The sequence below is a fragment of the Hirundo rustica genome, chromosome Z (assembly GCF_015227805.2).
Source record: "Hirundo rustica isolate bHirRus1 chromosome Z, bHirRus1.pri.v3, whole genome shotgun sequence".
Classification (NCBI taxonomy): Eukaryota; Metazoa; Chordata; class Aves; order Passeriformes; family Hirundinidae; genus Hirundo; species Hirundo rustica.
This window is the reverse complement of record NC_053488.1, coordinates 5425950-5443998: the sequence shown is the minus strand read 5'-3', so window position 1 is coordinate 5443998 and position 18049 is coordinate 5425950. Positions and strand designations below refer to the sequence as shown.

The window sequence follows — 18049 nt, the reverse complement described above, 5'->3', positions numbered from 1 at the left end:
GGATCCCTGCATCCCTGTGGATCCCCAGGGGCTGTGGGTGGATCTCTGCATCCCCCATGGATCCCCAGGGGCTGTGGGTGGATCTCTGCATCCCTGTGGATCCCCACGGGCTGTGGGTGGATCTCTGCATCCCTGCGGATCCCCAGGGGCTGTGGGTGGATCTCTGCATCCCCCATGGATCCCCAGGGGCTGTGGGTGGATCTCTGCATCCCTGTGGGTCCCCAGAGGCTGCAGGCTCTCAGCTGCTTCACCATGGTCTCACCACAGCCTGCAGAGGAATCTTGGCTCTGGGGCCTGGAGCAGCTCCTGCCCCTCCTTCTCCACTGACCTTGGTGTCTCCACGTTGTTTCCCTCACATGTTCTCACCTCCTTCTCTTCTCTGGCTAAGAAAAACTGTGCCCACTTTGTTTTGATTTTCTCCTTAAATCTGTTACCACAAAGGAGTTACCAGCCTCTCTCACTGGCCCAGGCTTGGCCAGCAGTGTGTCCAGCCTCAGAGCCAGCTGGGGTTTACTCTGCTGGACATGGTGGCTGCTTCTCACAGAAGCCACCTCTGGGTTCCCCTTGCTACCAAAAACCAGGCTGTGCAAAACCAACATAGCTAGTTAATTACTGGGGCAGTATATTGATAAAAACATGAAAACTTCTTTTCAGCCAACTCACCAGTTTAGTCAAGTTAATGTACAAGGAACTACTTTTCCTACACCTGTAATCTCAGGAATGCTTTTCTATTGAGAGCTGCCATTCTGTGTGGTCTTGTGTTCTGGAATATAGGGTAGTGTAAGTCAGAAGGCTGTATATCATGGAGACATTCTGCTTTTTTTTGAAGAACATGTAATATTCCTTTGAACTGCAAGATGATTAAGTGGAAGAACAAAAAAATCAGTATGTCTTCTATAATTTTTCAAGACAGTTGCCTGTGATAGGAGCTTGATGCACATGAGTCCTGAGGAATTATAACCCAATGCTGCATGTACTGGTGTTCAGCATGTAGAGAAGTCAGTTTCATCTTTACTAGGATGAAAGCGACACTCATTTATGTCTTGGAACACAGTGCTATAGAAAGCGAAATTTAGAAGCCAGTGTCTGTTGCATTGCAAAAAGGTGATCAGTAAATTTCCCTTCTTTATCTTGATAGAGATGTACTTGAAAACAACATACAGCTTATACATAGTGCTTACTTAAGGTTAGCTTTGGGCAGGCAAAATGCAATTGTTGTATGCTGTAGACCCAGGCTGTAAAACTGTGAACTTGATTGAGTGCTCATTGAAATATTTGGGTTAATTGTCTTAATTTTTGAAGCAACCCTAAGCCAGTCAATATGGTAGGAGACAGTTCAGTATTTGCTGGTGGATCATTCTCTTAGTTGGATTGATTAGCCTTATGAATGACAAGTGACCTTACTGAGTTCTAACAGAGATGATCAATTGTTGCATTATTTAGCTGTGTTAGTCCAACTGAGGCCAATATGACAAAATAATGAATTACTCAGCTGTAAACAACTATAACTTGTGCTTTTGGAGAGGTGTAAATGTTTGCAGAACTGGGCTGTAATAATATGAAAGAAGCATTAACAATAAGATTGTTCGTACTGAATTTTGCATAAGGTAAGGCTGTTTGGTTTCCAAAAACATGTGATATCCCTTGATATAAGTGAAATTTTTGTGCATATATGTTTCATGTTTGAATAGTTGCTGAAACTGAAGTCTGACACACATGTACCTCCTGTAGCAGTTTCTTGTTTCACAGATTTGTCTCGTGTGAGTTCCTGAGTTCACTATTGCAAATTAATTTATTCAGGTCCTTATTATTTATAGGAGTAACTAAGATACAAATACAATTTTGACAAACACATAGGGGAAGATTTTTCCTCTGATTGGCTAAAGCATATTATTCTGGTGGAATAAATCATCTTATTTTATACTGTTTTTGATAGTGGTATTAAATTACTTAGCTTTTTTCCTGAGAAAAACAGGAATAGCTGCAACTTCACAGCTATATTGTTCTTTGGCATTTTTCATATTTCAAGGATCGTATTTCATATTTGTTAATTTATGAATTTAAATTATTTCTTATTATTTTTTTAGGAATTTAGTCATAAAGCTACACTCTTAAAGAATGGCAAGATCAGAACCAGTAAAGGACAAATACTACAGAATCCAGTTCAGTGGGTTAAAGATATACTAGGAAGTGATATTTCTGTGACATGGAAGTATGTGTGGAATAAGGTAGGCCTGAATTGATTGCTGATGTTCGCAATAATGAATGGCTGTAACAAGTTTCACCAATCTAGATCTCTTTACTATTCTTAAAGTAAAAGAGGGTACAAGCCTAAATTTTCAATGTCTTCTTCCTTTTAATGAATGAGCAGAGCTGTAGAAAGAAAGAGCTACGCAGCTGTAGCTGTACAGTGATTAACTAGTCATGAGTATTGAAAGAATGTGGAATACTCACACTGTGTATCTCCCTGCTCAGACTAGCAGGGATTTGAAAGAGTAGCTTTAGAGATGATTAAGACTGATAGAGAATGCTGAAAGTAGCAAACTCATTGAAATATCAGGGTGTCATGCATGACTGTTGCAAAAACACAACACTCTTAGAGTTTAAAGGGCATTACAGATGGGCTGTGTGATGCCTTTTTTTTTTTTTTTCCCCCCCAAATAGAATTTAAATGAGTGTAATTTTCCCTTGATCTTGACAGATGCAGATTAGGCTTACAAGTGCATAAACTTGGTTCTAAAAGAAAAGTGAAGTTTCAATACCTATCAAACCTTCCCCCCACCTCCCCCCCCCAAAAAAATACTAGTTAAAACAGTTATCCATCTAGATGCCTTTTTCACAGGTCACGTATCTTGGAACGGAATTGTCAAAATTCGGTGTCGGTGAAGTGTCAGTTTCCAGTGACCTAGAGTTACCATCACAGACAGGAAACCCTTTGGGTATGTACTGCTCAAAATCCCATATTCTTCATAACTTGCAGGAGATCAGGACATTTGAACGCACAATCAATATGATTGAGCAGAAGCCATTTATTGTTTATATTAAGCTGCACTTACAGATTCTAAGCTGCTTGTTCATGCATTCACACATCTTTTGATTGGTTCCTTCACTTTGTCTACGCATCCAGCATGTGCCTTTTAGGACACTTAATTGGATAAAGTCTATAATTTCATTGTGCCTCTTTTATCTAGGTTTTACATTCTTGGCAGTCAGTTTTTCGGGCTCTTCGTTCATACTTTAGTCCTGTTGTTGTCTCAGTGACTTTGATGAATTCTTGAGGGTTTTGATAATAAAAACTAAAGGTGGTTTCATAAGAATACTTACAAACAGTTCGGCTGGTACACAGAATGGCCTAAATTATGCACATACATTGTTAGAATAATGTAAATCAGTAGAAAGTGATTTCTAAAGAACTTAAAGCCCAAAATTGCTTTCTGTTTTTTTCTGGGGTATATGGTTATCACAGATCTTGATCTTGAAATGTAAATAGTGCCAGAATTTGTACATCAACTGTAAAAATGTACTCTTCTTCCATAAATTTGTTGTGTGAAGAGAATAGTTACTAATGGTTTGGCTGCTATGTAAAAAAAATTGTGTAAAACTATATTAAAATATTTACTATAAAGTGAAGTTTAGAGTAAGCTATTTTAATATTTTTTTATTCTATTTCAAACTTAGATACACTAGCATAAGCTTTAATCTCATACATATCTTCAAATCATATTGAATTATCTGTGTGATGGAAAATCCCAGTATGCCCAAGCAACACTAATAACTAGGAGGATATTTTATTCTCTAAAAATAAATAGTAAAAAGAAACGAAGTACATTGATACGACAAAATGACACTGAAAAGGTTTTTCAGAACTGCCTAGCAAACTTAAGAACTTCAGTCTAATTTTGATAAGCCATGTGTTCTCAGGGGAAACACAAGTCCGTATGGAGTCCATAAAGTCTTTGGGCTTTTGGGCTTTTGGGATTGTTTCTGTTAATTTGATAAGACACTCCACTTCATGTGAACCGACAACCCAGGGATACCTGGGTTGGTCTGGTTTTAACATACTGAAAGTAAATTTAAAGATAATAGTTCAAAAGAGCTAACTTGATATTCAAACTACCATGTTCTACTGGCATTCGCTTCAGGCTCAGATTTTCCAGATGATGAGTTTCTTTTGCTTTGCTTCAGTACCTTCAGTTTATACTAGCTGTGACTTAGAACTGGATTTAGTCCCCAAACTAAATAAAGGTTCTTGATAGACCTTTGAAAATTTCACTAGTTCTTCTGAATTATTTGTATTGAGAAAAATACATGATAAACATTGTAACTTCAGGAACAGAGAAATCAATTTATTCAAAAACTACTCTTGACAAACAAAAATCAGTCTGAAGATCACAGTAAGTGTTTTTCCCAAGTAGTCCAGGGTCATCTGGAAAAGAATATTTAAGAAGGTTTTTTGTGACATGTGATTTAAGATGACCGCAAACACTGCCTAACCGTTATTCTTAGGTGAGAAGTTGAGGGAGGGAAAGTCAAAGTGTTCTCAGTTTCAGTTCCATTTCAGATACTACATGGCCAGATATGTAGGACATTAAACAATGCCTTAAATTGTTTCAGAAGAGAATTAATCTGCACTGTTGTTTTGTGAGTACAGTTCTGGTCATTGAGCGACCCTCAAATGGTTTCCAAGCTCTGTTCATGAGTTAGCTTGTTCCAAGTGCTTTTTGCAGCAGGCACTTTGCCTGCAGCCAGCCTGCTCAAAAGCAGAGGAAAGTTTGCTGGTGTGGATGTGAACTATTCCATGCTGCTTGCCTGAGACATTCCCAGGCACTCTTTTATCTTTCTAATAGTCTTAAGGGCCTGTGTGCATACAGTAGAAGTTTTTTCTGCTTTTTAGAGAACCAAACTTTTTTTTTTTTTTCTTACTGTATCAATGATTTTTTTTTCTGTCCATTCAAGAGCATTGATAAAGAAGAAGGCTGGGGCCTGGGAATTTGAGCGATTTTGGAGGAGAATGCTATTATTTTAAATATGCCTCATTCACTCACTTTGTAGCTTCCCATACCTTGGCTCAGTGTTCATTCAGCTACTGTATAAAGAGCTGGAGAAGTGGGAAGAAAATTAACATATGCAGTGAGTGCATCTAGCCATCTTGCAATAGAGAGAAGCAGCTACCAATGAACTTTTTGTACAGCTCAGTTTAGGAAGTGTGTCCTAGAAACCTCTACCAAATCAAGGCCCCTTGGCAAGAAGAGAAGGAGTTGCTGTTCTGTGGCAGCCAAAATAAGAAATTATGCAGTTTTTCAGTTTTGAGATTAATAAGGTGCTTCAGGGTTTATATAGCATCAGACTTCCAGCTACCTTAGGGGTCTCAGTTCAAAAAACTTGAAGAGCCCATGAAGTAAAGCAGTCCCAGAACAATGCAGGTATTCAATAGAAGCATTACAGATTGCAATTTTGGAATTGGTCATCTAAATTTTAACTAAATTTCAGTGTATGGATCTTCTTTAGTCTCTTCTAGGATCATGCTAGCAGAAAGCAAGAATTACTGTATTCAAGCCTGACTGAAAATTAAACACTAAGCAAATAAGCAGTACTATTAGACTATCTGTATATAGGAAAACAGAAGAAACAGTTATTATATGGCTTAGAATTTCTTTGTGCTTTCTGACACGTGGAATAATGACATCATGTTTGCTAAAAATGACCAAGAAATAACAAAGATTCAGAAGAAGATGTCAGCTGAAGAACAGATATAAGTTGCAGAGCAAATGTTGGTGTTAGATATTTCACACTGAAATTCCAGCAAAGTGGCTTAAAAGAAAAGCTTATTCAGTTGTTACAGTAAGTAAGTGTGATGTGCACATTCATTTTGCAGATTGCTATTTCAGGAAGACAGTCTTAGGAAAACAGCATGACTAGTCCAATTCTTATGCTCAGGCAATACCTTACTGCCTTTAATAAGCATTAGCCACCTGTAAAGATTAAAACAGCTCTTGTTCACTTTTAGTTCATGAAAGGTCACAAAGTTTTATAAAAGAGTGTTTTCAAGGGAATCCAAATGATTTCATAATGGTTGAACCATAAGATGTTTTAAAAGGTTTATGTTAGTGTTATTTCAGGTATGGAGTATTAAATTTTCAACTGAACTCAGTAGGAATGCTTGAAAGCAAGTGAGAAAGCTGTGCTATGATTGTATGTGAAATGGTATGCTTCTGTTTTTCTTGAGGCAAGCAATGAAACACATACATTTAGTAGGCTGCTTTTCAAGTTAGAGTTTTGTAGTGTCTATTGTAATTTTGCCAAGGAAGATACAGATTAAAAAAAAAAACAAACCAAAAACAAAACCAAAAAAACACAAAAAGAAACCAAACAAACACAAGCCCCAATCATCTTACACCAGCAACCGCTGGGCTGGTAAAGGAGCAAAGGAAAGTCTGCCCTTACATGTGTTAGGTGGTATAAGGCTAAGTGAAAACATAGAGAAACAAATTAAGAAAAATGAAAAGCATAACTTCTCTGTGCATTAAACCATCAGTGTTAAGTCATACTTCTTGTTCTTCGAACAAAAGTATCTTTTCATGCTCCCAGGAAAGAACAGCAGCACTATCAGGGTCCTGGTCATGGCTCTGTTGCTCAGCCTCTTAGGAGCTTTGACCTGAGCAATATGCAGCCAAACACCACATCCTTGCCACAAACACAAGTTGTGAGAGCTGTGTGCTGAAGGAGAAGCAGCTGTTGCCAGGGAATTTATGAGTAAGTGTTTTTTTAGCAGTCTAGAAAACCTAATGGTGGATGCAAGGGCTATGCAAGAGATATGAAAGGAAAAAAGAAAAGTAGGTGGCATGGAATTGCTTTGTGTGTGGGAGGGAAAGAGTGCTAGGGAAAAATGCTGCTGCTGCTGCTGACGGTTTAGATTGATGTAAATGACCCAATAGCAAGAGTTTTTAGAGCTCAATATGGTCGACTCTCCTGCGTCCAAATTAGAAATGTTTTGCTGTTTTGGTGTAGTTAACAAAATAGCTTCATATCATTTTGAGTACTCAGTTAAATGTCTCAAAAAAATAATAGCATAGAGAAATGTCTTCTGGATTTAGATGGAGAAATATGATACATAAGCATAATCTAATTTAAAGGGGCATGTGGAAATGCTCCTGAAGTTGCTCTGACCTTTGTGTAGTTGACCAAGCGCGTAACTTTGTGTTTTCAGTATTGAATTTTTACATCAATTTCACATTAAACCCTCTCTCTAATACTTGTATGATTTGAACAGTGCCTGTTGCACTTGATGTGGTATTTTTGCCTCTACGCCTGTGAGTACACTACAGAGGGAAGGCCCTGGCTGACCAAGTGCAAAGTTAGAGTGAGTGGCTCAAACCCTAGTGCCAGGTAACGCTGCACTGGCACAGGTAACAGTGCCCAGCCAGGTCTGCTGTGGGAGGCAGTAAGACAGAAAACAGAAGAGGATCTATAGTCTTTATTGCTTATTGTCAACTAAAATGCCTCCACATTTTAAAGCAGTTCTTAATGCTTCTGTACATAGGCCTTACAGCTACCTTGCAAAGAATTAAGCTGAGAAACCTCTGCAGCAAATGCCCTTTTTAAAAATTTTTATTTTTATTTTTTTTTTAATGGAAGCAAACCAGCTTATCAGGGCAGAATATTTGGAGAAAGGTGGCCATGAAACAGAAAATAACAGATTGTGAAGTAGATTGCTACATTTATTTGTATTAAAAAAACCCCTCAGACTGAACTGCTCTTTGATATTAATTGAAAAGTAACAAAAATTATGGTTTATAGGAGTTACGTTTCTCTGCTGAACAGATCAACAGACACAGAGACATTTTCTCAAATACGGCTACTATTTGTATTCTGCTTGCCAAAATAATGGTCTTATAGGATGTATGGTGGTTGTCACCCTGTCATCTGGGTGCTCTGTCCTGAGTGGAAACACTTAGAGCAGGAGTGTATAGTCAATTTTGTAGTAAAGCTAACCATTAACAGACAATGGCAATGGTGCCAAATTAAAGATGCATGTTATGATAAAAATCAATAAATTGGAAATTTGCAGGAATGTTTTTCCATACATAAATGTTTGTTCATACCTACTATAATTACCCTGTCAATTGAAGAAAAAAAGCTGCTGAGCATGCAGTATAATATGTAAAAATTGAACCACCATCCCAGTTTTGACATGTCTGCCTTATGGATCTCAAATCTTTTGCATACAAGTCTGAGTAGAAGCTTCTCAGTTTCACAGTTTGACCAAATTTTTTAAAATAAACTCCAATTTCAGGAGGAAATTCCTTTGCAAGCATCTCAAGATTAGTGCTTCAATAAGTCTCTTAAATGAAGTTTTGTAAGTGCTGTGAGAAGGCCCATAACCCATAGATGGATTTACTGCATTGGTTTGCCCTCTAGTTCTTTGTTTCCAAAGAACTAGGCACGTACACAATGCAACCGCTGTTTTACTTTGTGCTAAATAAAATCTGAATGTAAAACTCAGCCATATAAACTGGGTTTAAACTAGTTTACTTTGTGGGCTTTACACTAGTTTACTTTGTGGGCTTTACTAGTCCTGGAAAATTATAGAAAGGTAATTAATTTAAGTTTTCTTGATAGTCAGTTGTCCTGTCTTGCTCACTAGTAAAAAGTTGTGGTGCTGAAATGGCTGACTTAACAGGAGAGTATTTAAATCCATGTGAATCATTCAAGTAAAATGAAACTTAGCTATTACATGTGTCAGTACCATCCTAAAAAAGTGTAAAATCAAGCTGCTAGAAAACACTGCATGTGCTTATTTGCAAAAGTCTTCCATTATACTTTAAATTGTAAAATTTTCAGGACAGAGATCTCATGTGCATATTTGTAACATAATCTAAACAACAAATCTAGCCCATTGTACAATAATATATTTTGTGCTGTACTGTACTCCACATCAGAAACCCAGGTTCTGGTTAGGCTCAGACAATTCTGTCAGAAACTAGAAAACTTTACCATTCTCTTCTTCATGTTTTTGGAGGAAAGCAGGAAAAGATGATGAATTCGTGGCTGAAAAATCAAGATGTTACCTGAGAACATTATTGTTTCTAACAAAAATGGCATAGCTTAAGGAACTTGGTATCTGATTTTTTCTGACTGGGTATTATTGAAGTAGTAGCTTATCATAACATCAACAGTGGCAACAGTGATGTGAAAGAGAAGTACTTGAAATATTTTAAAACCTCTAGTGAACAAACCACATACAAACAAAAACAAACCCCTGACATCTAATACATATTTTTTCATCCTTACCTATAGTAGAATAATCAGCAACTACACTATGTCCCCATTTATGTGACTCTAAAAGAAGGGAGATGAACTATATATTCTTTTCATTTTGTACTTTGGAAGAAAAGTGAGATTGTAGACAAAAATGTCTATCCATAATATTTTTCAGTCTCTGGGGTATTTCAAGGTGCAACTATTCCCCTGTTCTATCTTCTTTATGGCTTACAGACAAAATACTTGAATATACTTTCCAGTACTGTTTCCAGAACTTTAGTTTCAGGTATTTGCTTTATGTGCTTACATACTTGACAAAGAAGTGCACAGTTCTTTGTGCAAAATTTACAAAGCTGTGTTTTCCAGCATACCATGGCTGAGGTATAGGCTCCCTTCATCTTGCTTTTCACAATCCTCCACCTGCTTGTTGACTGTCAGCAGGGTAGCAGGTAAAATGTCACATGATTGATTCAGACTTGAGCTATGTAACCAGCGAGAGCCAGACAAAAATCACTTTTCAGAGGGCCAAAAATTGTGTATAGGTGGAGGAGGGTGGGGGAAGAAAGAACTATCAAGGACTGCATGCCACGGAAACCAATTGTAAGTATCTAATGTCTGTATTCCTTATTTGTAAGCCGTACGTTTTCTGAAATTGGAAAATTACTTCAGAAGAAACCAGATGATACTGTGATTACACAGAGGCGTAGCCTAACACAGGTTCAGTGGGATCTTTGGAGGCTTTAAGTCCAACCTTCTATTCAAAGTAGGAGCAGTTTCTAAGTTAGAGAAGGTTTCTCAATGCCTTGTCTAGTCAAATTCTGCATATTTTCAGGCATTGGTATTCCTATGCTTAACCATGCTCATGCTTAATTTTTCACCATATATCTAGATGGAAACTTGCTTTTTGAAACTTTTGCCCCTATTTTTTTTTTTTTTTGGTTGTTTGTTTGTTTTTGTTTGGGTTTTCTTGGTTTGGTTTTTTGTTGTTGTTGTTGTTGATGTTGTTTGGTTTTGTTTTTGTTTTGATACAGAAACTATGTTTCCCCAGGAAGTCCAGCTATGAGTACTTAAAACTGACTCCTACTTGAGTGCTTTGAACATTGGCTTTCTGGCCTTTTTACATCATGAAACAAGTGGTACAAAAATCCTTTGATAGCTGACCCATCTTCTTAATCAATCAGATGCACTATAACATTTTCATCTGCTTTGGTGGTCCCATGGAGACTGAGAGAAGGCTGAGACAAACAATTCTTGTAGATTATCTTCCTGGAATGCTTCTTTTCTTGTCTTACTTATGGAAGCAACAAAAACAAGGCAGTGTGTTACACATCAGCCTTCAAGAGGCACTGGCTTCACCTGCTGCTTTGCTTTAGACAGACAACACAGGCTGTTTTGGCATCACATTGGTAATATGACGTGAAAACATTTAGGAGATTACCTGATGATTTTACCCTGGGAAGCATTCAAATTTATCATGTTTTTATCTTGGTGTGGGTTGTTTTGTTTTTGTTGTTGTTTGTTTGTTTGTTTGTTTTCCCCAGGTATCTCTTTTAACAAAGTTACAACAAAGCTTTTAAATGAAACTATTCAATCTTTCAATCACCATGTGATAAGAGTGTAGGAGAAGGCTCTGGAAGTTGTTCTGAGGTCGTACATAACTCAACAAACAGATCACAGTCGTTGTAGATTTTACCAGTGCATGAAAAACAGGAGCAGTTGGTTTTTCAAAGCGCTGTTCTGACCTGAACTGAAACTTGATTTGTAGCTTGTATTCTGTTTCTTCCAACCTGCATTTCAGTCTGCTATAAACTGCAAGAATTTTAAAGTGTTCTGGTTTTAATTACTGAAGTTTGGAGCTGGAACTTTTTATACACTATCTTGGCACATTAATTTCAGGTTTTCTAAAATGGTTAGAAATCATTTTAGAGAACCATTTTCCTTTCAAGTGAGTATACAAGTGAATCATTATATAATCACGTCTACAACAAGAATCATATGTTGGGAACCTACACCCTTCTAGACCAAAAAATAGTCTCCTACAATTGTTTTTAAAGCAATCTTTGGGTCTTTTAAGAAAGGATGCTAGTATATGCCGTTGTTGATGCTGAGCACAAAATCTGTAATATTGATATTTAAATAGAGTGTTTGACTTAATTGAGGAACTGAAAGGTCATATGGGCAGCTGTGTAAAAAAGTTTTTTGTGAGAAAAATGGAATCAGCCATTCTGTTTTATTTTATAAGTACTTGTTTTATTTCTTAATAAATTAAATCTTGAAGATAGGTTATTTTATGGGAGGATGTGCACAGTTCTCAGTATTGGCATGAATGTCAAATATACTTCTCTCTCCCTTTGTGGAAAAAAATCATTTTACATCTATAGTAAAAAAGAGCTACTAAGATTTAAATTGTCATTTTGTTTCTCTAAGAGGCTATTGAAACATTGCTGGCTTTCTACTGTACATTGGTGGACTTGACTTGGCTAGATTGTTAAATGAATAATGCAACAATATCTTGATGCACCAATCCAAGGTCCCTGAAAAACAATAATTCAGAATGTGTCACATACTAAGTATTTGTTACTGTGTAACAGCCGTATACCACAGGATATGTAGGAGAAGACAAAAACTAGTTACTGTGTAAGATCATGATCCAGGCAGAAGGTTAATGGAAAATAATATATTCATGTGACTTACCTGGATAATGCTCTAAAGAAAACTATAAAGCAATATTTCTATTATATGTTTTTCAGACATTTAGAAACAGATGAACTATTACCTGTGTCTCTTGAAAAAGCATAACATCTTTGGGTTTGTTTGTGGGAATAATACTTTCTACCATATGAAACATAAAGTTATTTGAGATTTCAGTGTAAACCTTGAAACTGATGTTTTGGAATAAAAGGTATGAACACTTGGTCTCTAATCATACCTGCATACTTCCTTTTCCCATGCAGACACAGTGCAACAAGGCCACTGTTATGTAGTACTTAGGAAGAAGAATTTTTCTAAACACCTACTGTTTTTTTCCTTTTTGTGACATTGTTCTTGCTGGTGTTACTGGAGGACATAAAGAGAATGTGAACTTCCAAGGAATACTATCCTTTATTGAGTGGAGAAAGAAATGTTTATTTCTCAAATAAACCATTTTATGTAGAAGGAACAGAATAAAATAATTAATTGCAAAAGTATGAATTAAAGTCCACATTACTTCTATATAAACTTCGGTTATAGGCAGATGATGAACTGAACCTATAGATCATCCATGATGAGTTATGCCTGGTATGTGAAGAAAAAAAACATAGGTTAAGGTATTGTCAGGAGGTGCTCTGTGTTCTTCTGGCACTGTTACAGCTGTTCTATGAATTATCTGGTCATTACAGTCCATTAAGGAGCTTCCGAAATGAACAAAATGAATGCTATAAATAACCTTTGATTTTTTTTTTTTCCCAAGGTTCATAATTACCAGTGCAAAAAAATGCAGTGTGCATGATTTTGGTCACTTGGGGAAAAGGTACTTTCAACATTGAGATGGTGATGGACACATAGGATCACAATGCAATTAGTCAAAATCTCTGCTGGCCTTTATCTTGTAGTGAGCAGACACACCTTAACTTTAGGTGTCTGACTGGCACGATCGGTCTGTTCATTAGAAAAAGATGTCTCCTTACTGATTGCTTTGTAAGGACAGAGACTGTGGACTCCAGCATGTAAAGAGAAAAAAAGAATGATCTGTGTCATATGAAGTGAATCAAGAACTGTGGGGAGAACTGAAGAAAAGTGAATGCATTTAGAGGGGGAAAGCAATTAAATTACTGGGAAACCACTATATTTTGTCAGATAAACTTCTGGACTTACAATGGCAATCTGTCCACACACATCTCTCTTTCCAAAATACTAGGTCTCAACCAACTTTTGTTTCCATTTGATAGAACATTAATACAAATTTAAAATAAACCTGAAGAACACAAAAGGCAATTACTTGCTTTCACTCAAGCCTTAGGAAAATACGAAGTAAAATAACTTCTGGATGTGTCTGTAACAGGAATCCTTGATATATTCTAATCATAGGAGAGAAGAAGAGCAATATATACCAAGTCACTACATATCTGGCTTAAAGGGAAATAAGGCATAGGAAAGATGCAGTTTCAGGCTAAACTGGCCAAGAGCTCATATTCCTCTAACTGAGATTTCTTGTTCATTTCTTGCTCATTTCTTGTTCTACAACTTAACAGTTGTAGAATATAATGAAGAATATAACAGTACCATGTTGAACTGTTCTGGTAAATTTTCCAGCTTAGTTAGTAAATTTCAGGTATTAATCCAGGTTTTGGTGTCCAGGTTCAGTGTAATAGGTAATAGGAACACTTAATCTGAAAGAAAAATTATCTTCAAAATTTTCACAAGCATGAGCAGAATTTTTGTGCCTCGGTCCTTTTTCTAAATATTCAGAAAGCCCAAAAATGTTCACGTGAAGTGCTGGCTGTCATTTCTGAGGCCTTACTTGGTCTGAATAGACAATGTTAGCTGGGACCCCTGGATTGTGACTGATCTTCTCCAAGTTACTGTGGATAAGGCCCAGGAAAATTCAAAGCACTTAAGACAGGTTTTTGTTCTATTAATATTCCGCTATGGCACTCTAGATCAAATGCTGTCACCTTTAAGTGTGTTGTTCTTAGATCTTCTCTTTGCTTATGCATCTGTAGCCTGTGTCTAGACTAGCTGTGCTGGAGCAGATACTTTTGAGTCAGAAGAATAGAATCTCCTGTGATTATGCCGGATTCTGCGAATCAGTTCATCTTTCCCTCGGATAATAATCATTACCTGTTTTAAAGAAGCATTTAAACTGGATTTACTGATGCTTGTAAATTTACTGAAATATGTTGCCTAAATTGCAAGAGCATTTACATTCTTTTACTGATAATTTACACCAGTAAAATAGTAGTAAAATACTTAACCATGTTTTTGGATAGTCTCTCTACTTTCTTTCTTGGGAAAAATAACCAAACCTGAAAAATAACCAGACCTGATTTTTCAGGAGACGTTTTAATGATCAGAAAATGGTGATTCTGCACTGAAGTGACAATCTTATTTTCACTGGCTAACCTTTTTGCAACTGGAGATTATGGTCCGACATACATGTAGTTGCACCATTAATGAGAATTCTCCTTAAGTACAGTTTTCAGATTCTTAGCAGCCATAGCAGACAAGGTCTGGTTGAGGTGCAACAAAATGGAAACACAAGCTGAAAACACTTAGAGTGGTTTCAAAACTATAAGACTAAAATTGATGCCTTCAAAGAGAAGAGATGTTGATAAGCAAGGTGGAAAAACTATCAAGATACAACATGTGCTTTCCCCATATTTGTGGGGAAAAAAAGCCGTCATTCTGATATTGATACTTTATCTAACAGTTCATGAAGATCATAGAAAACTGACAGAATAGGACAGCAAGGGTGGAAAAGCAGAGAAAGGCCCTGCCTGTGTATTTAAATTTACTGAGTTTGCTTCTGTGCCTGAGGCACTGAGTTTGGATAACAGTATAGGAACCTTTCTTGCCTGATTACAGCCTCTAAACTGCCAGTCTTTTTAATGGGGATTAGAGTTAACAGTCAGCAAAGTGCAGGAAGAAAACCTCAAAGTGGGTATCAGAAGATTTAATATAGTAGCAAAAGGAGAGAGAAAGGAGAGAAAGCCTTGAGAAAGAAAAATGCAAAGGATGTTAATCACTGGTGTCAGAGGAAGAAACACGGGGACCAAAATACTGATTCCTACTTACTGGGGAAAAATTACTGTGTGTGGATATGGAAAATTTGTTATCAAACACTGGTGTCAGAACTGAGTAAGGCAGCTTTAGGATGTATAAATTACTGTGGTTTTGCTAGATGTTGACTGTTATCTAAAATTACTGAGAAGCCGAGAACAAATAGATTAGATATGTTAATTATTCACTCAGGTAAACTGTTAATAGTGGAATAGTGATGTTTAATTGACAAAATGTTAGTCCAATAGGTAACACATAAATTTGATACAATGGAATCAAAAAAGAAAGCTGTTAGCTGCTGCTGAAAAAAGTGACTTCAATACATTTATTTGGTCTTATCTCTCTTACACTTCACATTTGAGTTGAGAATTTTTGTCAGTAACTTAAATCATTGCAGTACAGAAAAGAGCATTTCCAAAGTAAGAAAATAGCATCTTTTCTCCAATTACAATCAATCAATACAGGATGTTGAATTAACTTTGGGCTTTGCTAAGAATTTTCCCTCTACTTGCATACAAAATGTGGACATCTCAAAACCAAAAAAAAGCAGGTTTTCAACAAACTAGAGCAGGTTGAAGTCATGCCTATCATGTCACTGTATACTCAGCATTGATGAAAATGTTTCTTCTCAATTTCTGCAAGTTTATATTTAAAAAATCCCAGGCATACTTTAAGATAATTTTTACCTGAAGTTGTCTTTAAAACTATTTTGTGATTCTTTTATCCAAGCATTCCTTGTGCCCTTTAAAACATCACTTCTAAATGAGTGTATAAGTTGGCTTCTTCTGGTGTGACTGACTGCTGCTTTGTAAGTGTGAGGAGTGTTGTAACTTTTCGCGTGGGTCTTTTTGTGTGCAGCCTGCCCAGCTTTGTTGCAGTCAGTGATACATAAATATATTCCAGACGTCAGATCATACATTTTGTTCCATTATGTACTGTGTTATGTGTACTGAACATGCACCAAGCTTGTAAGATACCAAATACAATCCTGTCCTCACTGGAGTCACAAGTTTTGCCCTGGGTGTTATGGGAACAACACCCATCCTCACACACAAGATTCTATTTGCACTTCTGAACACCAGCCTCTCTCCTCTAATAACAATTTGCTGCTTTGCTGGCTTTGTGTGGTGTGCTCCTGGAATACAGGAAATGGCAGAGAAATTGTCACCAAGACATGGAATTAAAAGGTTTAACACCTGCAAATAGCACTTTTTGTGTTAACATGTCCAATGATGTCCATTCAGTGAGTATAGTTTGCTTCTTAGAATCGGTGTAGGTGATGCAAATGAAAAACGGTGATAACAAAGGAAAACTCTTGGGATGGCATATGATAGCCCAGTAATAAGTACAAGCTCAGTGGTCAACTGATGTCTCTTCAAAAGTGCTTTCTCTTCATTTTGAAAAGGATTTATCTTGATCTAATAATTATGAAATACGTATTCTGGTTTGCTTCTTGAGACACTTGAATGTTGTTTGAACACAATATTTTGTTGTGGGTTGTTGTTTCGGTTTTATTGTTGATTTTTGTTGTTTTAAACAGAAATCATCTCCACTTTCATGAGAATTCTCTCTCTTGACACCATCTGCTATGTGTGACAGTTCTACCTTCACTGGCAGTTTTCCATGTTGGGCTGGTTGTGGCAGCTCAGCAGCTCTGTTACTCTGTGCAAGGATACCGCCGGGAGAAAGTGGGGATGAAAGATGTGTGAAAGCAAGTAACTCTGAAGTCTGCAGTTCCAAGTGCCTTTTGGATCAATGTCTTCTAATATTTCTTGCTGGTGGATCTTTACAATGTTACTTTTTTACTGATTTTTAACAGTGAGAAAAGTTCAGCTTCTCTTGTACTGACAAAAGTGCTTTAAATTTATGCATTGCAATAGTTAATTCCAGCAGATACTCAAATATTGAAAATACCTATAGTTGTGTCCTGCAGTTCCTTCTGTACAGGTGTACGCTTTCCTTTTTATAAAGTCATTTCAGGACAGGCATTCTCTGCAAGAGAGAGTTCTTATTTTGAGGAAGTACATGGAACATGCCTCTTTGTAGACATAATACAGGAAATTCAAGCAGTACCAAAGAACAACTGCATTTTCCTGTTGTATAATTGGAAATGTCTGGGATGGCTGGCTTCCAGGGCTGGGCACCAGGAGGTGTTGTGTGGCCCTTGTCTCACTGAAGACTGGGTGTGAGTGAGACATACTGGTAAGGTATTGCAGTTCTTACCCCACAAGATTCCTAGGGTACATTAGATTCTTAAGAGATCACTAAGGCTTACAAGGTTCCGACAAACTGCAAACACCTTTTTAGTGCCAGTGATTGCTTTCCATTAATGGAATTTACACTCTGTAAATTCATTTGCATTCATTTTCCACAGGCTCTTCTGTCCAGTTCAACTCAGTGGAAAGCCTGACACATTTTCTTCAATTCCGTGAGATAATAATGGCACATAGAGAGGAGTTTCTACCATGCTCTGCAATGGAAAAGCACTGGAATTTCTACAAAGAATGTAAAGATTTTGGATTCTAAAGACTTCTTGAGTGCTAATACTTTTTCTTTGCCATCACTTAAAAGTAAACATTTGAGCTTTTAGAACTAAGTACTTTGCTACTGTCATTTTAATAAATATTTTGTCCAGCACTTGGGATGATGGAAAGATTGCCTGGGTAAGTGAGGAACAGGGAAGTACTTAGTAGCAGGAAAGGAAAACTGTCAATATTTAATTTTGTGCCGCAAGATTAAGCAATGGGGAAGTAGATAGGACTTACACACTGATGCTCATTGTGAATTGTATTCCAGGTTGATTACTTGGTATGAACTTCTAAGTTTCAGTTTAAGATTAAAGCCCATGCTTGATGAGGGAGGACAGAAACAGACAGGCAACAACACTCACAATCGCTTCTTACACCTAAACCTGGAACTGCTGTGGCTGAGCATGTGCTATCAGAAATGGCAGTGAGAGTTTGCATAATAACGTAAACTGTTTGGTTAGGCAAAAAATCAAAATGAGCAGCCTTGAAAATCATCAGCA

General features: G+C 37.0%; 1 protein-coding gene across 1 annotated transcript in view; it reads left to right on the top strand.

Moving 5' to 3' along the window:
* ANKRD31 (ankyrin repeat domain 31) overlaps positions 1–17612 on the top strand; it is a 66535-nt gene extending 48923 nt beyond the window's left edge. The window contains exons 21-23 of the mRNA XM_058424056.1: positions 2088–2228; positions 2843–2939; positions 17396–17612. Of these exons, the coding sequence (XP_058280039.1) occupies positions 2088–2228; positions 2843–2939; positions 17396–17547 (390 nt within the window). The 3' untranslated portion in view covers positions 17548–17612. The remainder of the gene's footprint in view (positions 1–2087; positions 2229–2842; positions 2940–17395) is intronic.
* The last annotated feature ends 437 nt before the right edge of the window (positions 17613–18049 follow it).